General features: G+C 45.1%; 1 protein-coding gene across 6 annotated transcripts in view; it reads right to left on the reverse strand.

Moving 5' to 3' along the window:
• Positions 1-150: 150 nt before the first annotated feature.
• The window catches only part of AKAP8L (A-kinase anchoring protein 8 like), a 33,602-nt gene continuing 13,949 nt past the window's right edge, over positions 151-19,803 (reverse strand). For 4 of the 6 annotated variants that reach the window (XM_055431292.2, XM_055431291.2, XM_055431290.2 and 1 more), the window contains 6 exons: positions 19,098-19,206; positions 17,505-17,646; positions 17,307-17,412; positions 16,940-17,070; positions 614-709; positions 151-527 (listed from right to left, as the gene is read on the reverse strand). In XM_055431292.2, the coding sequence (XP_055287267.1) occupies positions 219-527; positions 614-709; positions 16,940-17,070; positions 17,307-17,412; positions 17,505-17,646; positions 19,098-19,206 (893 nt within the window). In that variant the 3' untranslated portion in view covers positions 151-218. Of the gene's footprint in view, positions 528-613; positions 710-16,939; positions 17,114-17,306; positions 17,413-17,504; positions 18,563-19,097; positions 19,207-19,803 lie in introns of those variants that run through there. The other 2 variants (XR_008686553.2, XM_055431293.2) reach the window with 2 other exon arrangements.

Consider the following 19,803-nt stretch of genomic DNA (forward strand, 5'->3'; position numbering starts at 1 on the left):
GCCTCACCGCTCGCAGGCGTATCCCTTCTCGCCGCCAATGCGCAGGCGCAACCCAACAGCCCCAGGTCCCACTCGCAGACACACACAACCCAACGGTGAGGCCTGGACACCCTGGACCGTGCAGCACACAGACAAAAGACGACGACGAGGTGGGATGGGAAGAACTTTTATTAGACTCAGCTTCCAGCCTCGGCCACGCGGGCCCCGCCCGCCCCGAGTCACGGAGCGCCTCCTCCTCCCTCCTCCTCGTCGTCGTCAGCCTCCACGTCAAGGCCCGGGATGCCTCGGATCTGGCGCTCCAGCGCCCCGCCCAGTAGGGGCACGGCCTCCTCGTCCTCCTCCGGGGGCGGGGGCGGGGGCGGGGACGCGGCCCCGGGTATTGGCTCTGGAGGCACTGGGGGCTGCGCCGGCGCGCCCGCTGCAGCCTCCGCGACCCCGGCCGCTTCGACCAGCGCCCCCTCATCAAGGGCACCTCCCTCGGTCTCCTCCTTCTCCTCCTCTGGGCTGTCAGTGAAAGGGTTCTCACCCTGCGGAGAGGGGCGCGACATGAAAGGGAGAACCCGCGGGGTCGCAGCTGGGGACTGGGCCGGCGTGCCAGGGGCGTGCACCTCACCTTCAGATAGCGCTCCAGCTTCTTACTGATTAGCTTGTTGTTTAGGATGCTGCGAGCCACCATGAGCGAGGACTTCTTGGACTGCTCCATCATGAGCTGCGGGCAAGGCAGGCAGGGCTGCAGAGGCTGACCCAGGCATTCCAAAGGAGCCTCCCACCCTCAAACCGCGGGGTCGGGTAGAGCCCGCACACACCCGCACACCTCTCCACCTCGGGACCCAGCAATGCCAATGACTACAACCAGCCTGCGTTAGGTCTGTAAGTGGACCCTTGACTACAAGCGTGGGTTCACTCTACAAGCATGGAGCCACGACCCGACTTGATCTTTGCTCCAATGGTCCATCTTTCCACGCCATACTTACTGTAACTGATTAAAGTCATATGTCTTTACAGCTGTACTGCAGGGATCTGATTTGCTTACCTAAAAATTTATAAGCAATGAACAAACCTACTAAAAACCAAATGTGCAACTCCTAACAAGAGGGCCACTGCCCTAAAACACACACAACTCTGCAGGAGAAACAGGGAGGATATAAAAGCAGGAAAAGAATGTCACAGTATGTTTAAGTGATATGAGAGTGCTAATTGTTCAGTCGTCTCCGACTCTTTGCGACCCCATGGACTGTAGCCCCGTCAGGCTCCTCTGTCTATGGGATTCTCCAGACAAGAATATTGGAGTGGGTTGCCATTCCCTTCTCCAGGGGATCTTCCCGACCCAGGGACTGAAACCAGGTCTCCCACATTGCTGGCAGATTCTTTACGATCTGAGCCACCAGGAAAGCCCTTAAGTGATATACATGCTTTTAATCCATAAGATTCCCAAAATAAAGAATTATACCCTCAAATGTAAAGGCTGAAAACAGACACACTCTTGGTGAGAGGCTCAGTGTTTATTTTCTTTTTTTTTTTTTAAGTGTTTATTTTCTGAAAAATCATTTTGATAGAACTCATTGGTAAAGATCCTGATGCTGTGAAAGATTGAGGGCGACAGAGGATGAGATGGTTGGATGGCATCAATGACTCAATGGACACGAGTCTGTGCAACTCCAGGAGATAGTAAATGACAGGGAAGCCTAGCATGCTGCAGTCCATGAGGTCGCAAAGAGTTGGACATGACTCAGCGACTGAACAATAATCAAAAGTAAAAATTTTTCTCAGCAGTTCTTCCCGGGAGTCTAGCCTAAGTTTAAAATTGGGAACATGCAAGCACACTGGTTGCAGAGGTGAAATACCGGAAAGCACCTCAGTGTTCTTCAGTGGAAAAGTGGTTACATAAACCAGACATTCAGAAGAACACCATGCAGTCTTAAAACAGGGCTTCTCTCTCCCCTGGCGTAAGATGTGTGATCGGACAGAGTGCGGAGCATGCCAGTGGCTGGAAGGATTTATACCAAAATGCTACATGATTTTCTCCGTGAGTGAAGGCAACTCTCACTTCCATCATTAAGTATAAAGCCATAAACACAAGAGAAAAGAAAAGTAAAGCTATTTTTGGAGGGTGGGGAAGCTGACCTTCGGGGGACCTCGACTCAACCCTAGCCGACTCTTTACATCACGTTTCAGAAAACCACTTCACCTTGTCCGTTTCTATTCCCTTTCCCCGCCTTCATCTTTTTTTCTTTTTTACTTGGGAAAACAGTCCTCATGTATGCTCAAAATGAAACAAGCTAAAGATGCACAGAAGAAAACTGCCTACATACTGTTTTCCCCTGGTGGGGAATAAAAGGATAACTGGTGTAGCTGCGGGTACTTTAAACTCTGGAGCACTTACAAGGCTGCAGCAGAAATGGACATCCCGTGGGTATGATATGTTAAATCATGTGTTATCTGTGGAACGCACTCTCAATGCACACACCGTTGACTACAGCTACTGAAGTGTTCCTTTAGCTGCAACTCAATTTTCTCTGGATAAGGGTATAAACGTGTCACATTCCATCATTTGTAAAGTCACCAGCTGTTTGCTTTCGTTACTTCTGCTACACTCATGTTCTTTGTATTCAGGTAACTCAAGAACAAATATACAAAGATGCAGTAAAAGTGAACTGCTTGATATCTATTACTTCATGTATATCAAGCACAGCAATAAAACAAAAATCTCACGTTTAAATTTTATGGTTTTTGCTTTTGTAATATTTAAAATATTCTTGCCCAACATGCATGTGCTGTAAAAAAAATAGTTAACATGGAAATAACTTGAGATGATGGCTTTGTTTAATGTCTTATGAGATTTTTATGAATAATCCAAGTATAATGTGGAATAAAAATTTTATGAATTTAAAAAATAGATGCACAATTAGGATACTACTACATCTTACTCGCTGACACACTATCCTTCTCCCTCTAGGTGCATGGATGGACACACCAGAAAGTCTCCCAACTGAGCAAACTTAACAGCGTTTTTAGATGTCTGCTATGATAACCAAATTAAGGATAAACATAAATACTTCCATGCTAGTGCTTTTAATCCTACTAAACACATTTCCTAAAGTGACAGTGCCTGAGTACTCTGCAAAAACACTGTAGGCTGTGCTTCTTCCACCTGTACTAAGACAATGTACTTGTCCCCGCCTCTCCATCAGCATTAGATGTTACCACTGTTGAATGTTTTTCCTGTAGGGTTAGAGAAAAGAATGTATGCTGCCTCCCGTGGCATTTCCCTGGCCCACCAGCAAATCTGACATGCACACTGGGCTGTCTGTATGGATTTCTATGAAGTCATCTCTTCCATGGTCTCTTGGTTTCCTAGCTTGTTCAGGAAGGCTTCCTTTAATGTCAAGGTGAACAATCTTCAAAATGTTGTTCTTTTTTCCCGACATTTAAAATCTTGAGAATTTAATATATGGTATGAGGTAGGAGTCCAACTTTCCTTTCCAGAAATGTGTACGATAAACCACTGTTTTCCCATCAAATTGACATGGAGATCTACAGTCCCTTATCTGCAAATCTGAAATCCAAAAGCAAAAGTTTTTCTCCTAAAATTCATTTGGTGCAAATTATGAGCTGACTTATTTTTATACCATCTTTATTTATCCTACCTAAACAAGTCACTTGAAGAATTATCGATGGTTTAACTGCAAGGCATTTTTCCAGATTCTGCTGGGGATGCTGGCGATACTATCATGGAGCTGTTCTGAAATCTAAAAATTATTTTAAAAAACATCCAGGTTTCTGATAAGGGATCTGCAACTGACTTTAATACTGAATTCCAAAAACAAAGCATAGAGGGATATTTCATTAGACTCTATTCTAGCTCCACTCTTTTTTTAAATCACTATGCCAATAACACTTGTTTTCAATTACAATGACTCTACATGAGTTATATATCTATTACAGCAAGTCCCTGTACTCACTGACTGTTGTATAATTTTCCTGGCTATTAGACTTAACTCTGTCAATAGTAATATGGGAGGAACTGGTTTTTGTTTTGCTATTAAACCTCCCATCTAAGAACTTAGTACTTCCTTCCATTCACTGAGGTCTTGCTTGTTTCATATCCTTGAATTTAAGATCCCATACCTTTCTTCTTTACATTCCTAGTTATTTCACACATTTTGTGGTTACTGGGAACAGATGTTTCCTCATTTATGTTTCTGATTAGTTATTACTATTAGAATGGACAAAAACTACTACTACTTTGAAAGTGAAAGTCTCTCAGTTGTGACTCTTTGTAACCCCACGGACTGTACAGTCCATGGAATTCTCCAGGCCAGAATACTGAAGTGGGTAGCCTATCCCTTCTCCAGCAGATCTTCCCAACCCCAGAATTGAACCCAGGTCTCCTGCATTGCAGGCAGATTCTTTACCAGCTAAGCCACAGGGAAGCCGAAGAATACTGGAGTGGGTAGCCTATCCCTTCTCCAGCAGAGATTCCCAACCCCCGGAGTCAAACCCAAGTCTCCTGCATTGCAGGTGGATTTTTTACCAGCTGAGCTATCAGAAAAGCCTACTTTTGGTATGTCTTAACCCTAACCAGGCTTCCCTGGTGGCTCAGAGGTTAAAGCGTCTGCCTGCAATGGGGGAGACCTGGGTTCGATCCCTGGGTTGGGAAGATTCCCCTGGAGAAGGAAATGGCAACCCATTCCAGTATTCTTGCCTGGAGAATCCCATGGATGGAGGAGCCTGGTGGGCTACAGTCTACGGGGTCACAGAGTCGGACACGACTGAGTGACTTTCATACTTTTTTTTTCAACCCCTTACAAAATTTTATTAATTCTAAGAACTTTTTTTTTCTGGAATCATCAGCTTTTCTAGGAATATAATCACATTATTCGCATATAAACAGTTTTCATTTCCAGGTCTCTATACTGATAATGTTGCTCATTTCTTATTGAACCATCCTTGTATTCCAGAAGCAAATTTTACTTAGAGTGTGTTACATATTTGAATCACCACTAGATTGATAATTAGGAATATTTTGGGAATCCCTGGTTGCTCAGTGGTTAAGAATATACCTGCGATACAGGTTCAATCCTTGGGCTGGGAAGATCCCCTGGAGAAGGAAATGGCAACCCACTCCAATATGCTCGCCCAGAGAATCCCATGGACAGAAAAGGCTAGTGGGCTACAGTTCGTGGGGTTGGGGAAGAGTTGTACATGACTCAGTGACTAAACCATCAGCCACCACATCAATGGATAAAAGTTTCATTTGCTTCACATCCTTGACAACACAATTTTACTTAGCACTTTTATTCTTCAATGAATAATCTATAGTTTCATCTCATTATTATCCTTACCAGATTTTTGGAATTAAGGTTAAAAAGACTGCCTAAAGGAATTCCCTGGTAGTCCAGTGGTTAATTCACCTGCCAATGCAGGGGACATGGGTTTGATCCCTGGTCTGGGAACTAAGATCCCAAACGCCACAGGGAAACTAAGAGCATGTGCCCTAGAGCCTGTGCTTCACGACAAGAGAAGCCTGTGCAAGGAGAAGCCCACGCACCGCAACTGAGAACAGGCTCTGCTCGTCCCAACTACAGAAAGCCCGAGACCAGCAACGAAGAGGCCCTGTACCTCAACGAAGACCCGCGCAGCCAACGAGTAATAATTAAAAACAACAACAATAACAAAAAAAAAGGCCTCCCTCTCTACTCCGCTATCACCATTGAGGGGTGTACATTCCCAGAGGCAGGGTTGTAAACATTTCTCATCTTGCCCTAACTGCCTGCTGCTGAGGCTAAGTTCTGGGCAAATTCAGCTGAGAGGTGGGGGCTCTCTCCTATCGAGCCCTACTCATGGAATAGAAGTTTAACACCATGCATTGCTCTAACCCTGGCTTGTTCACAAGGCAGAGGCCCCATGCCTAGAGAGGCAAACCAAACCAAGTTGACCAGAGGCTACAGTGCCTCCACACCTCTTGTCTCCTTTTTTTAAAAAAAATATTTATTTGGCTACACTGGGTCTTATTTGCAGCACGCAGGATTTTTGAGGCATGTGGCATCTAACTCCCCACAAGAGTTTGAAACCGAGCCCCCTGCACTGGGAGCCTGAGTCTTTGCAACACCAGGGTAGTCCCAAACCCTTCTCTTCTAAAGCAGCAATCAAGACAGAGCCTAGTCACCAGTCCCAGCTCTGAAGCCTGGACTCAGGAGTTTTGCCTGAGGGAAGGGCAGACCTTAAAACAATGAGCTCCCAAATCTCTTCCCAAAGGAACTCCTTTTTTAAGAGTGTGGGGAGTTCAAAACTAAGGGCTCTTTCAAAACAATGGAGGGTGTGGAGAAAAGCAATTAAAAGGAAGGCAGATAAATTTCCCAGGTGGCATAGTGGCAAAGAATCCACCTGCCAATGCAGAAGACAGTGTTCTCATCCCTGGGTGGGGGACATCCCCTGGAGAAGGAGATGGCAACCACTCCAGTATTCTTGCCTGGAAAATTCCATGGACAGAGAAGCCTGGTGGGGCTATAGTCCATAGAGGGTCACAAAGAATTGGACATGACTGAGCATGGATTTGATAAGCAACACAAACTAAACCAACCACTGCTGTCTCCAAAAAGAACCAGTAAAACAGGTAGGAAGAACCTCCCTAGGGTTCAGGATAAATCTCAAACAATGGAAATCCAATTTAATTGGATTACAGCAAATTAATTGGATTAGGTTAATTCAGTTAGATTAGAACAATTTAATACCTTTAGGCATTGTTGAAAACAACAGAGCTATGAGAACAACTTATGCAGAAGAACAGCTTGGTGCAGTTCGGGGGGAAAAAGACAAATGGGGTTCTATCAAAACTACCACCATCCCTACCACCAAAACTACCATCACCATAGGCCAAGTGGCTGTGCATTTGGTCAATGGCTTCCTCTTCTGAGGTATAGTAACAGGTTCTGTGCTATGGGAATTAGAGATTTCACTAAAATATTTTGACTGTTCACTCAAACAAACACAATAACAAGACCCACAGTAGGGGAGGTCTAGTACAAAGAGTTGCCAGAATATATTATCTAAACTGTCTAGTTTCAAACAAAAAATTATGAGACATGCAAAAGAAACTGACATTCAGGAAAGAAGGCAAGCAAACAACAGAAACTGCCTGTGCCCATGGCCAGATGTCAAACTTAAAGACTTCAAAGCAGCCATTATAAATCCATTTAAAGAACTAAAAGGAAACATGCTTGAAGTACAAGATGACACTGTCTCATCAAATAAGGAACATCAATAAAGGGACAGAAGTTAAATATATAAATCCTAGAGCTGAAAAATACAATGAACTGAAATGAAAAATTCACTGGAGGGGTTCAACAGTAGATCTGAACTGGCAAAATAAGCAAACTCTGTAGGTTGGCAGAGATCACACAATCTGGAGAACAGAAGAAAGAATGAAGAAAAATGAATATAGCTCTTAAACAACCCTTCAGTTCAGTTCAGTTCAGTCGCTCAGTCGTGTCCGACTCTCTGCGACCCCATGAATCACAGCACACCAGGCCTCCCTGTCCATCACCAACTCCCGGAGTACACTCAAACTCATGTCCACAGAGTCGGTGATGCCATCCAGCCATCTCACTCTCGGTCGTCCCCTTCTCGTCCCGCCCCCAACCTTTCCTAGCATCAGAGTCTTTTCCAGTAAGTCAACTCGTCGCATGAGGTGGCCAAAGTATTACAGTTTCAGTTTCAGCATCAGTCCTTCCAATGAACACCCAGGATCGATATCCCTTAGAATGGACTGGTTGGATCTCCTTGCGGTACAAGGGACTCTCAAGAGTCTTCTCCAACACCACAGTTCAAAAGCATCAATTCTTCGGTGATCAGTTTTCTTCACAGTCCAACTCTCACATCCATACATGACCACGGGAAAAACCATAGCCTTGACTAGATGGACCTTTGTTGGCAAAGTAATGTCTCTGCTTTTTAATATATTATCAAGGTTGGTCATAACTTTCCTTCCAAGGAGTAACCCTTGACCCACCCATAATGAGATTACCAGAAAGACAAAAGGAGGGGGAAGGAAATCTGAATAATGGCTATAAACTATGTAAATCTCATAAAATACTTTAACCCACACATCCAAGAAGCTAACAAACTCCAAATAAACACAAAAAGAGCCACAAAAAGACACATTATAATAAAAATGCTGAGAGCCAAAGACAATGGAAAAATCTTGACAGCAGCAAAAGAAAAATGAATCATTACTTAAAATGGAACCCCAGTAATGTTAAAAGCTAACGTCTTACCAGAAATGAGGCCAGAAGCCAGTGGGATAACATACTTAAAATGTTCAAAGAAACTGTAAATCAAAAATCCTGTGCCCAGGAACGCTACCTTTCAAAAGTGTAAGTGAAACAATAACAGTCCACAACAAACAACAATTGAGTTTGCTGCTGGCAGACCTTTAAAGAAATGCTGGAGGAGGTCCTTCAAGCTGAAAAGAAGTGATCCCAGATAGTAATGCAAATTCCACAAGAAAGAACAATAAAGATAATCACATAATTATAAAGAAATACTATAAATGCAATATCTTTTCCTGTTCTCTCAACTAATTTAAAAAGTTGTATAAAACAACACACATTTAAATATTAAAAATATATATAGCTCTTATATCTATATAAATAATAGTTATTACCTGACCTGTAGTAACATAGAGAAATGTACTGTATTTGCCAGTAAGAGCACAGAGAAGGTCGGGAGAGTAAAACTGTATTGGGCTAATAAGGAAATGACTATAGATGGTAACTTGAATCCACAGGAAGAATTCAAAGAGAACCAGAAATGAGCAATAAGAAGTCTAGTTTAACAAAAGCTGCTGCTGCTGCTAAGTCGTGTCTGACTCTGTGCGACCCCACAGACGGCAGCCCACCAGGCTCCCCCATCCCCGGGATTCTCCAGGCAAGAACATTGGAGTGGGTTGCCATTTCCTTCTCCAATGTGTGAAAGTGAAAACTGAAAGTGAAGTCGCTCAGCTCAGTCATGTCCGACCCTTAGCGACCCCACCAGGCTCCTCTGCCCATGGGATTTTCCAGGCAAGAGTAACAAAAGCTAGAAATATGTAACTGCTCTCCTTTCTTCTGTTGGCATCCTTAAAAGACAAATTACATAAAATAATAATTACATTGTATTACATTATTTGGTTTGTAACACATATAGATGTACCACTTTGTATAACAAAAACCTATGCAGAGAGAGGTTCACAGGAGTAACTTAATCTCACTGAAATGACTATATCTAAAGGAAATTTTTGAAGTTAATATATATAAAGTAAGGCCTAGAGAAACCACTAATAATTTTTACGAAAAAAAAAAAAAAAAATGGCTAAGACTCCACACTCCCAATCCAAGAGGTCCGGGTTCAATCCCTAGTCAGGGAACCAGTTTGCACATGCTGTAACTAAGATCCCACGTGCCGCAACTAAGCAGCCAAATAAATAAATATTTGAAAAAATAATAACATTAAATGTAAATGGATTAAACAATCCAGTCAAAAGGCAAAGTGATCAAACTGGATAGAAAAACAAGTTCAAATTATATGCTATCCACAGGAGACAAACTTCAGATCCAATAGATTCAGAGATACAAATAAATAGAAAGGAAAAGGATGAGAAAACATAAACAAACATCAACCATAAGAAAATGAACTGACTATATACTATGACCAACCTAGATAGCATATTAAAAAGCAGAGACATTACTTTGCCAACAAAGGTCCATCTAGTCAAGGTTATGGTTTTTCCAGTGGTCATGTATGGATGTGAGAGTTGGACTGTGAAGAAAGCTGAGCACCAAAGAATCGATGCTTTTGAACTGTGGTGTTGGAGAAGACTCTTGAGAGTCCCTTGGACTGCAAGGAGATCCAACCAGTCTATTCTAAAGGAGATTGATCCTGGGTGTTCACTGGAAGGCCTGATGCTAAAGCTGAAGCTCCAATACTTTGGCCACCTCATGCAAAGAGCTGACTCACTGGAAAAGACTCTGATGCTAGGAGGGACTGGGGGCAGGAGAAGGGGACGACAGAGAATGAGATGGCTGGATGGCATCACCGACTCGATGGAGGTGGGTATGAGTGAACTCCGGGAGTTGGTGATAGACAGGGAGGCCTGGCATGCTGTGATTCATGGGGTCGCAGAGAGGTGGACACGACTGAGCGACTGAACTGAACTGATACTAATACCAGATGAACAGACTGTAAAAAATGTTACTAAGATAAAAAGGGACATTTTATAATGATAAAAGGATCTCTCCATCGGGAGATATTTAAGTATAGAAGCACCTGACAACAATTCAACAATAGCTGATTTTAATATCCCACTGTCAATAATGCAAACAACGACTTGGCAGAAGATCAACAAGGAAATAAAAGGCTTGAACTCTATAAAACCAAACAGGCATAGCAGATATCTAAGGAACACTTTGCAACAGTAAGAGAATATCCATTCTTCTCAAATGTATAAAGCATAGCACAGACTGTATACTACTAGGCCATAAACCAAGCTTCAGTAAATGAAAAGGACTGAAATAATGGAATGGATACTGTCTGACTACACTGAAGAAAATTAGAAATCAGTAACAGAGAGGAATTTTGGAAATTTAGAAATATGTTAAAATTAAATGACACATTGCTGAATAACCCATGGGTCTAAGAAAAAGAAGGCAGAGGGAAATTAGAAAATAATTTGAGATGAGTGAAAGTGAGGACGAGAAATACCAAAACTTACAGGATGCAGTGAAAGCAGTACTCAGAGGAAAACGTACAGCTATAAATGGCTACATTAAAATAGAGAAAAACCTAAAGCAAGCAGAAGATTAGAACAGAAATTGACAAAGCAGAGAATACACAAAAAAAACAGCAAAAAAACCCACCATAAGTTTGTTCTTTTTAAATGTCAATAAAATTAAACCTCAGCAAGACTGATCAACAAAAAAAGACTCAAAGCAATCAGAAATGAAAGAAGGGGACTACTGACAATATAGAAATAAAAAGGATTATACTGGAACACTAGGAATAAATGCATGCTAGTAAATTGAGTATTAGATTAAACGCACAGATTTCCAGAAAGACATTACTAAAACTGACTCAAAAAGAAATAGAGGGAATTCCCTGATAGTCTAATGGTTAGGACTCGGCACCTTCACTACTGGGGCCCAGGTTCAATTTCAGGACAGGGAACTAAGATCCCAAGTGCAGAGAGATAAGGCAGGGAAAAAAAAAAAAGAAAATCTAAATAGACCGGTAACAAGTAGAGAAAATTTAATTAGTAATGAAAAAAAAAAAAGCTACTCACAAAGAACAGCCCAGGTCCAAACGGCTTCAGAGCAAATTCTACCAATTTAATACCAATTATTCACAAACTTCCAAACAACAGGAAGGAAAACTTCTCATTTATTGAGGCCAGTATTCGGTTCTGTTCAGTTCAGTCGCTCAGTCGTGTCCGACTCTTTGCGACCCCATGAACCGCAGCACACCAGGCCTCCCTGTCCATCAGCAACTCCCGGAGTTCACCCAACCCATGCCCATTGTGTCGGTGCTGCCATCCAACCATCTCATCCTCTGTCGTCCCCTTCTCCTCCTGCCCTCAATCTTTCCCAGCATCAGGGTCTTTTCAAATGAGTCAGCTCTCTGCATCAGGTGGCCAAAGTATTGGAGTTTCAGCTTCAACATCAGTCCCTCCAATGAGGCCAGTATTACCTTGATACCAAACCCAAAAATATCACAAAAAAACATACAGACCAATATCTCATGAGTACAGATACAAAAATTCTCAACAAAATATTAGCAAAGCCAATTCAACAACATATAAAAAGAATTATACACCATGACCAAATAGGATTTTTCCCAACCATGCCAAGGGTGGCTTAACACCCTTAAGTCAATGAAATATACTGTATCAACAAATAAAAAACAAAAACCACACATCATTTCAATAAACGCAGAAAAAGCATCTGACGAAATCCAATACCCTTCCAGAATAAAAACACTGAATAAGATACGAATAGAAGGGAATTCAACAACCAGATAGCGAGCACGTATGGAAAACCCACAGCTAAGCAGGGTGTGCAATGGTCAGAGACCAATTCTTCCTCCCCAGGAGACAGGATGAGGAACAGGAAGGTACTTCTCTTCAAGACTGTGTTGGATATTCTAGCCAGGGTAATTAAACAAGGGAAAAAAACAACAACAGCATCCATATTGCCAAGGAAGTAGTTAAACTATAACTATCTCTATCTGCAGACAACTGATATACAGAAAATGCTAAAAAATCCATCATTAAAATTAATGAACAACATCAGTGAGGTTACAGGATACAGTATCAACAAACAAAAACCAATTCTATTTTGAAACAGGTACAAAGAACAACTCAGAAATGGAATTAAAGAACACAATTCCATTTATATTAGTATCAAAAGAACAAAATACTTGGGAATAAACTAATAATCCCCCCAAATAAAAAACTTATACACTGAAAACTGTAAAATATTATTTAAAGAAATGAAAGATTCTGAATAAAGCAAAGACATCCCATTTTCATGGATTGGAAGACTTAATATTGCTGAGACAGAAATACTCTCCAAACTGATACAGAAATTGAATATAGTCCCATTAGGATACCAGCTGGCTTCTTGGTAGAGACTGACATGTTGGTCCTAAAATTCGTGGAATCTCAAAGAACACAGAATAGCCAAAACAATCTTGAAGAAAAAAAAAAAAAGGAGCAGAAGTTACAGGTGTCCATTTCTGATTCTAAACCTTACTACAAAGCTACAGTGTGGTAATGGCATAAGGATAAACACAGAGAACAACAGAATAAAGAGTCCAGAAATAAATCCATGGAGCTATAGTCAACTGACTTGGCGAGACAGCCATGACCATTCAACAAAGAAAGGATACCTTCTTCTACAAATGATGTTGGGACAACTGGAAAATCACATGGAATAGAATGAAGTTGAACCTTACCTTACATCATATACAAAAATTAACTCAAATGCATTAAAAACCAAATTACAGGAGCTAAAACTGTAAAACCCTTATTATAAGAAGACAGAGATAAATCTTTGTTACCTTTTATTTGACAATGGATTCTTAGAAATGATACCCCAAGCACAAGGAACAAAAGAAAACAATTTAGATAAACTCAACTTCATCAAAATTAAAGTTTTGTGCTACAAAGTCACATCAAGGTGAAAAAACCCATGGGATGGGAGAAAATAATTGCAAATCATATGTCTGATTAAAGACTTGTATCTAGAATATATAAAGAAACTTAACTCATAAAGACCACACAATTAAAAAGTAAAGTATCTGAATAGACATTTTTTCCCTTCCAAGAAGACAGACAAATGGCCAAGTCCATGATAAGATGCTTGACATCATCAGTCAGTTATCAGGGAAATGCAAATGAAAAATACAACAGATACAACTCATTGCACACCTGAATAACTAAATGGCTGGAATCAAAAGGTCAGATAATAACAAGTATTGGTGAAATACTGGTGAGATAGGAATAAATCAGAACTCACACATTGTTGTTGGGGATATAAAATGGTACACCCATTCTGGAAGATAAGCTGGCAGTTCCTCAAGAAGTTAAACTGTTATTATTTGACCCAGACATTCCACTCCTGTCTAAAAAAAACGTAACACATGTCCATACAAAAACGTGCATCATAACAGAAAAATCCATAATAGCCAAGAGGTGGAACAATCCAAATTCTAAAGCATGAATAAACTAAATGTGGTATATATCCATACAAGAGAATGCTTTTAGGCTACACAAAGGGATGAAGTTCTGATACATGCTACAATAGGAACCTTAAACGGAAGAAGCCAATCACAGAAGACCACATACTATGGTGACTGCATTTTATGAAATGCCTAGAAATACATGGAGACAGACAGTAAATTAGTGGTTGCCTAAATAAACTGTACCGGAGAAGGCAATGGCAAGCCACTCCAGTACTCTTGCCTGGAAAATCCCATGGATGGAGGAGCCTGGTGGGCTGCAGTCTATGGGGTCGCTAGGGGTCGGACACGACTGAGCGACTTCACTTTCACTTTTCACTTTCACACATTGGAGAAGGAAATGGCAACCCACTCCAGTGTTCTTGCCTGGAGAATCCCAGGGATGGGGGAGCCTGGTGGGCTTCCGTCTATGGGGTCACACAGAGTCGGACACGACTGAAGTGACTTAGCAGCAGCAGCAGCAAATAAACTGTGGAAAATTCTGAAAGAGATGGGAATACCAGACCACCTGACCTGCCTCTTGAGAAACCTGTATGCAGGTCAGGAAGCAACAGTTAGAACCGGACATGGAACAACAGACTGGTTCCAAATAGGAAAAGGAGTACGTCAAGGCTGTATATTGTCACCCTGCTTATTTAACTTATATGCAGAGTACACCATGAGGAACGCATGGCTGGAAGAAGCACAAGCTGGAATCAAGATTGCCAGGAGAAATATCAATAACCTCAGATATGCAGATGACACCACCCTTATGGCAGAAAGTGAGGACGAACTCAAAAGCATCTTGATGAAAGTGAAAGAGGAGAGTGAAAAGGTTGGCCTGAAGCTCAACATTCAGAAAACAAAGATCATGGCATCTGGTCCCATCACTTCATAGGAAATAGATGGGGAAACAGGGGAAACAGTGGAAACAGTGTCACACTTTATTTTTTTGGGCTCCAAAATCACTGCGGATGCTGATTGCAACCATGAAATTAAAAGATGCTTACTCCTTGGAAGGAAAGTTATGACCAACCTAGATAGTATATTAAAAAGCAGAGACATTACTTTGCCAACAAAGGTCCGTCTAGTCAAGGCTATGGTTTTTCCAGTGGGTCATGTATGGATGTGAGAGTTGGACTGTGAAGAAAGCTGAGCGCCGAAGAATTGATGCTTTTGAACTGTGGTGCTGGAGAAGACTCTTGAGAGTCCCTTGGACTGCAAGGAGATCCAACCAGTCCATTCTAAAAGAGATCAATCCTGGGTGTTCCTTGGAAGGCCTGATGCTAAAGCTGAAACTCCAATACTTTGGCCACCTCATGCGACGAGATGACTCACTGGAAAAGACTCTGATGCTGGGAGCGATTGGGGGCGGGAGGAGAAGGGGACGACACAGAATGAGATGGCTGGATGGCATCACGGAATCGATGGACATGAGTTTGAGTGAACTCCTGGAGTTGGTGATGGACAGGGAGGCCTGGCGTGCTGTGATTCATGGGGTCGCAGAGAGTCGGACATGACTGAGCGACTGAATTGAACTGAAGGCTTGGGGAGTATGGTGGTTACAGATTGACAGCTATAAGGTATGGGTTTCTTTTTGAGGTGATGAAGATGTTCTATAATTGTGCTAACAGCTACACAACTGTGAATATATTAAAAACTACTGACTTGTATACCTTACATGGATGAATTGTATGGTATGGGAATGGAGCATCAACAAAACTGTTACCAAAATTAATAATGACTAGAAGTTTTTTATTCACTTCTAAATCTGGCATTTTATAGAATATAGTATTTATATTTGAACTTTCTATAACCAACTACTTCTGGTATCTTCAAAGTATCTTTTATCACCCTTCCAATCCCCTCTATGGCTGCTGTTACAGCTTTTTTTTTTTTTTTGGCAACTTGCTTTGGAATCAGTTTATATTTTGCTAGCTATCATTCATTTCACCTAAATTTTCCAAGCTTTAGTACCATGCACTATCCATTCTCTACAGTCTGCTCTCTGTTCTCTTTTAACCCTTATCAACTACCAACCCAAGAATCTCACCTTGGCAAGATCCCTACAGCTTCTCTGTTGCCAAAGCCAATGGACATTTTCTGTATCTTTTCAGATCTGTCAACGGTATATGCCAAACCCAAATCTCCTCAACCATCCCACCAGATCTCTAAGCCCATCCCACTGTTAAGAATCACTGCACTGAGAAAGACCAGAGATAAATTTGATGGGCATGGGAAAAGGTTGAGAAATGATTCCTTACACTCCCCTTGGCTGCTACATTTGCTCATAAGGTCTATCAGCATCGTCCAGGGTGATGGCAACCAGGCCTCTCTTTCTAGCCCAGACCTGGCCCTGGGCCTCCCAGCTCTCTCCCTACTGCAAAACCCCACCCAGCTCACTTGATCTCTAACAGTCAACTCTAATTCAGGATGTCACCCATTCAACCAAAAGAACACCCACTCTGGCTTCTGTGTTAGGCCCTGGGAATACACTGGAATGCAAGACAGAATTTTTTAAATTTCGTGCCAAACTCGCTCCTTTCCTTGTATCATATACTACCCCACCCTCCTCATCTTAGCAGCACCACTGTCCACCAGTTAGACAAGCCAGAAATCGGTAATAACCCAGACTTCCATCACTCCCTCATGCCAAACTCCTGTTCAGTTTCTTAAACTGCTCTTCCATCATCTCCCAAGGCCCTTCACTGATCCCCCCCACCTCCTTCCCACAACAGGTGCCCAAAGTCTCTAGTCCAATACCAACTCTAATCCTACTAGTCCCACACTTAAAAACTCTGCTGCCTATAGGAGCAAGACCAGACCCCTCAGCCCAGCCCTTGTGAACCTGTGTCCAATCCCTCCTCCAGCAACACCTGTACCATATACTTCTCCTCTGTTTGGTGTCTGAACCTAATCTGGCCATTGGCCCTTATGCATACACAGGTCCCCATTTCCCACAGCCTACTTCTTCTTAAGGTCTGGCTCTGATGCCACCACCTGCCAGGCAGAGTCCCCAATTCCCAACCCTCTGTAGTGTGGCTGACTGCTCTGGGCTAGAGATGTGTCTATATTCCTGCCCCTGGCAGCTCCTCATGAGCAGGCAGGGGTCATGACCCCAGCACCTCCCCAGAAGCCTAAGCCAGTTAGCCCATAGGATGGTGGGTGGGCACTGGTGGCCACTCACCCTGCGGTTCCGGTTGTGATCCATGGTCTTGAGGTGCTTCTGAATGATCCCAAACTGCATGGGAATGAAGAGGTCACAGGCTGAACAGTGGGCTGCCTCTACCTTCTTCACAAAATGTTCCATGGCAATCTCTGTAGAGGGGAGAAGGAGGGAGTCGCCACTGGTCCCAGACACCTAAGAAAGACCCAGGAGTTGGGGGAAAATGCCAGACCAGCTCCTCACCTCACCCTGCCATTTCCACGTGGGCCTGAGGCTGTTCTCACTGACCCTCCCTGGGGGAATAGAGGGGTGTTGTGACCCTACGCTGAGAACCAGAGGAGGGAAGGCTGAGGTCCTGCCTGGTAGGACTGGGATGGAACCTCCTCACCTTGTGTCAGATCTTGGTCTCTGTAGATCTGCTGAATCAGACCATCAAGGTCCTCCACGGTTTTTCTGAGCTCCTCTGTCTTCTTTGTCTTGTTGGCGACATATTCCTGCCGGATACACCAAGGAGATATCAAGCTTTGTGTGGGCCACTCTATGTTTGCAGGGTAACAGCAGCTGTACCAACCACTCCAAGGCTCACCTGCAGAAAGTCAGCCGTCTGCTTGGGGAGCTTGGTGCCTACGTACTTAAAGTGTTCCTTGTGAAACTTGCTGTCAAGGTGGCTGGCCATCTCATCCTCATAAAAGGTTCGGTATTTGCAGAGAGAACACACAAACTGGATCCTGCCACAGGAGGGAAACGCAGAGCTGAGACCAAGAGGGTTCCAGGGAAGAATGCTGCTGCCTCACCCAACCCAGCTGAGAGCCCTGAAACAGGCCTTGCTCATGGGCCTCTGAGGTATGGTCCCAGCAGGGGGACAGGCTAGGACCAGTGGGTTGGGAGTGCAAAGGGACAGAACATCTGCAGGCTGCAGTTACTGCAACGTAGGGGACAGGGCAGGAGCTCTTCCTTCCCACAGGCAGGAGGCTGAAGCCTGAGGCAGCAGCTGCTGCAACAGGCAAGGAGTCGCTGGCAGGTTGCTGGAGGGCCTCTCTACTGAGGCTGGGCAGGAGCTTGTGCACTTGGCCCAGCTGGGGAGCAGAAGGAAGGATGCCCTGGCGTGAGCCAGGTGGCCCTGAGTGCAGAGTGGAGTACGCAGTCCTGAGGCAGGGCCTGGAAAGGTGCTGCATCTTCCTTGTGGGGGCTGAGGGGCTCAAAGACCCAGCCCGTCCTCTGCTCAGAACGCTTGGGGGTAGTGTCGGGAGGGATGGGAGACAAGCAGGCCTGGGCACCTGCTGCCTCATCTTCCTCTTCTGAGAAGAGACCAGTCTGAGCTGGAAGGAGGGCGCCCGCCTGGCCTGCCAGAGGGCAGCCTGGAGTCACCTGAGCGAGGTGCTCTGTCTGGGCCGCGTGTCCACAGCAGAAGCCCGGGGTCTGGGGCCTGGGCTGGAGCAGGCCGCCGTGGCAAGGGGCGGAAGAGGCCAGCCGCCACCGAGGCCTCGGGGCAGGTCCCTACCTCTGCCGGACGTCCTTATCTGGGCCACGGGGTCAGCTTTGTCTGGAGAGCCCAGGGGCCGGGCGCCGGCGAGGCTGAGGAAGGTCCAGCAAGAGCAAGAGTCTGAGGCGGAGGAGGAGGAGGCAAGCGCCAGTGCGGGAGCCCTGAGGGCAGACAGACCCGACCAAGGGGCGTGAAGGGCTCAGCCGCAGACAGGCCCGGCCTGACAGGGCCGGCGGGCCGGGCAGAGGGCAGGCCCGAGACTGCCACAGCCCACAGGTGCTGCCGTCTCTCCTGAGCACGGTGACGGCCTCTTGGCAGCTAGCTGGGGTGGCACAGGCGCCTTGGACCTTGAGTCTCTGCTGAGCTGGCCCCCTCCCGCAGGGGCATCAGGCCCCCAGTGCACCTCGGGGCTCATGTGCCGAGTGACCTAGCGCCGGAGCTTCTGGGCAACGGTGCTGAGCAGTGTCAGATCTCAGGCCAAAGTCGCTAGCGGTCGCCAGGCGGCCGCACAGGGGCAGGGGACGAATCAGGCCTTGGGAGCTGGGCCTGGCGGAAAGCAGGGTCCATGCACGGCCGAGCAGGTGGCGGCTCCCAAGGGAGGCCAGAGGGCGGTGAGGCAGCAGAGCTATGGCCCTGCTCTCCTGGAGGCAGCCCCAGAGCGAGGCAGAGGCAAAGGGGTGGAGGGAAGCTGGTTACCTTTCCACCATGCGGTCTCGCTGCCGCTTTTTCTGCTTGTCCAGGCTCTTTTTGCCTGCCTGCAACTTGCGCTTGGCCTGGCCATTCTCATCCTGGGTGCTCAGGACCCCTGTGGGAACAGAAGGACACGGTTACCAGTCTATGGCCTCTGGCTGGATATCCACTGTCTACTCCAGGGGGTCCATTCTGAAAGCAGCTGTCCGAGCAAGGCCTCTGGCTGTGAGCAGGACCGGGTGCCCTGGGATGGGTTGGGAGTTGACCCCACCACGTTCCAGGACATCCACACTCTGCAGAGTGAGCCACAGGGAAGCTGGAAGGTAAAGAGAGGCTGTCTCAGTGGGGATACTGGCAAAAGTTCAGAGGACCCAGGTGGCAGAATGCAGGAAGGCCTCAGGTGGGGCCTGAGTGCAGCCCCCAAGGGTAAAGGCCCCAAAGCTCACATGGCCCTGCCCACCCACACTGGGTACCGCGGCAACAGTAGGCTGAGGCTGGATTTAGGTTAGGTACCTGCTGGCGCTCATCACTCGAATAGGGAGACACGGACTCCCAACAGGGGCTGTAGAGGTGCTAAGGGAAAGGACATGCAAACCAGAGCCGTAAAAACTGCACCTAGGGTCCCAGCTTGGACACCAGCCACTGAGGACTCGGAACTGCATGTTACTAAGGGCCTGAGGGCAGGGGTTGTGCCTGGGGTTCCCCCACACTT

The sequence above is a fragment of the Moschus berezovskii genome, chromosome 8 (assembly GCF_049115385.1).
Source record: "Moschus berezovskii isolate FMDL1 chromosome 8, NW_MosBer_1.0, whole genome shotgun sequence".
NCBI lineage: Eukaryota > Metazoa > Chordata > Mammalia > Artiodactyla > Moschidae > Moschus > Moschus berezovskii.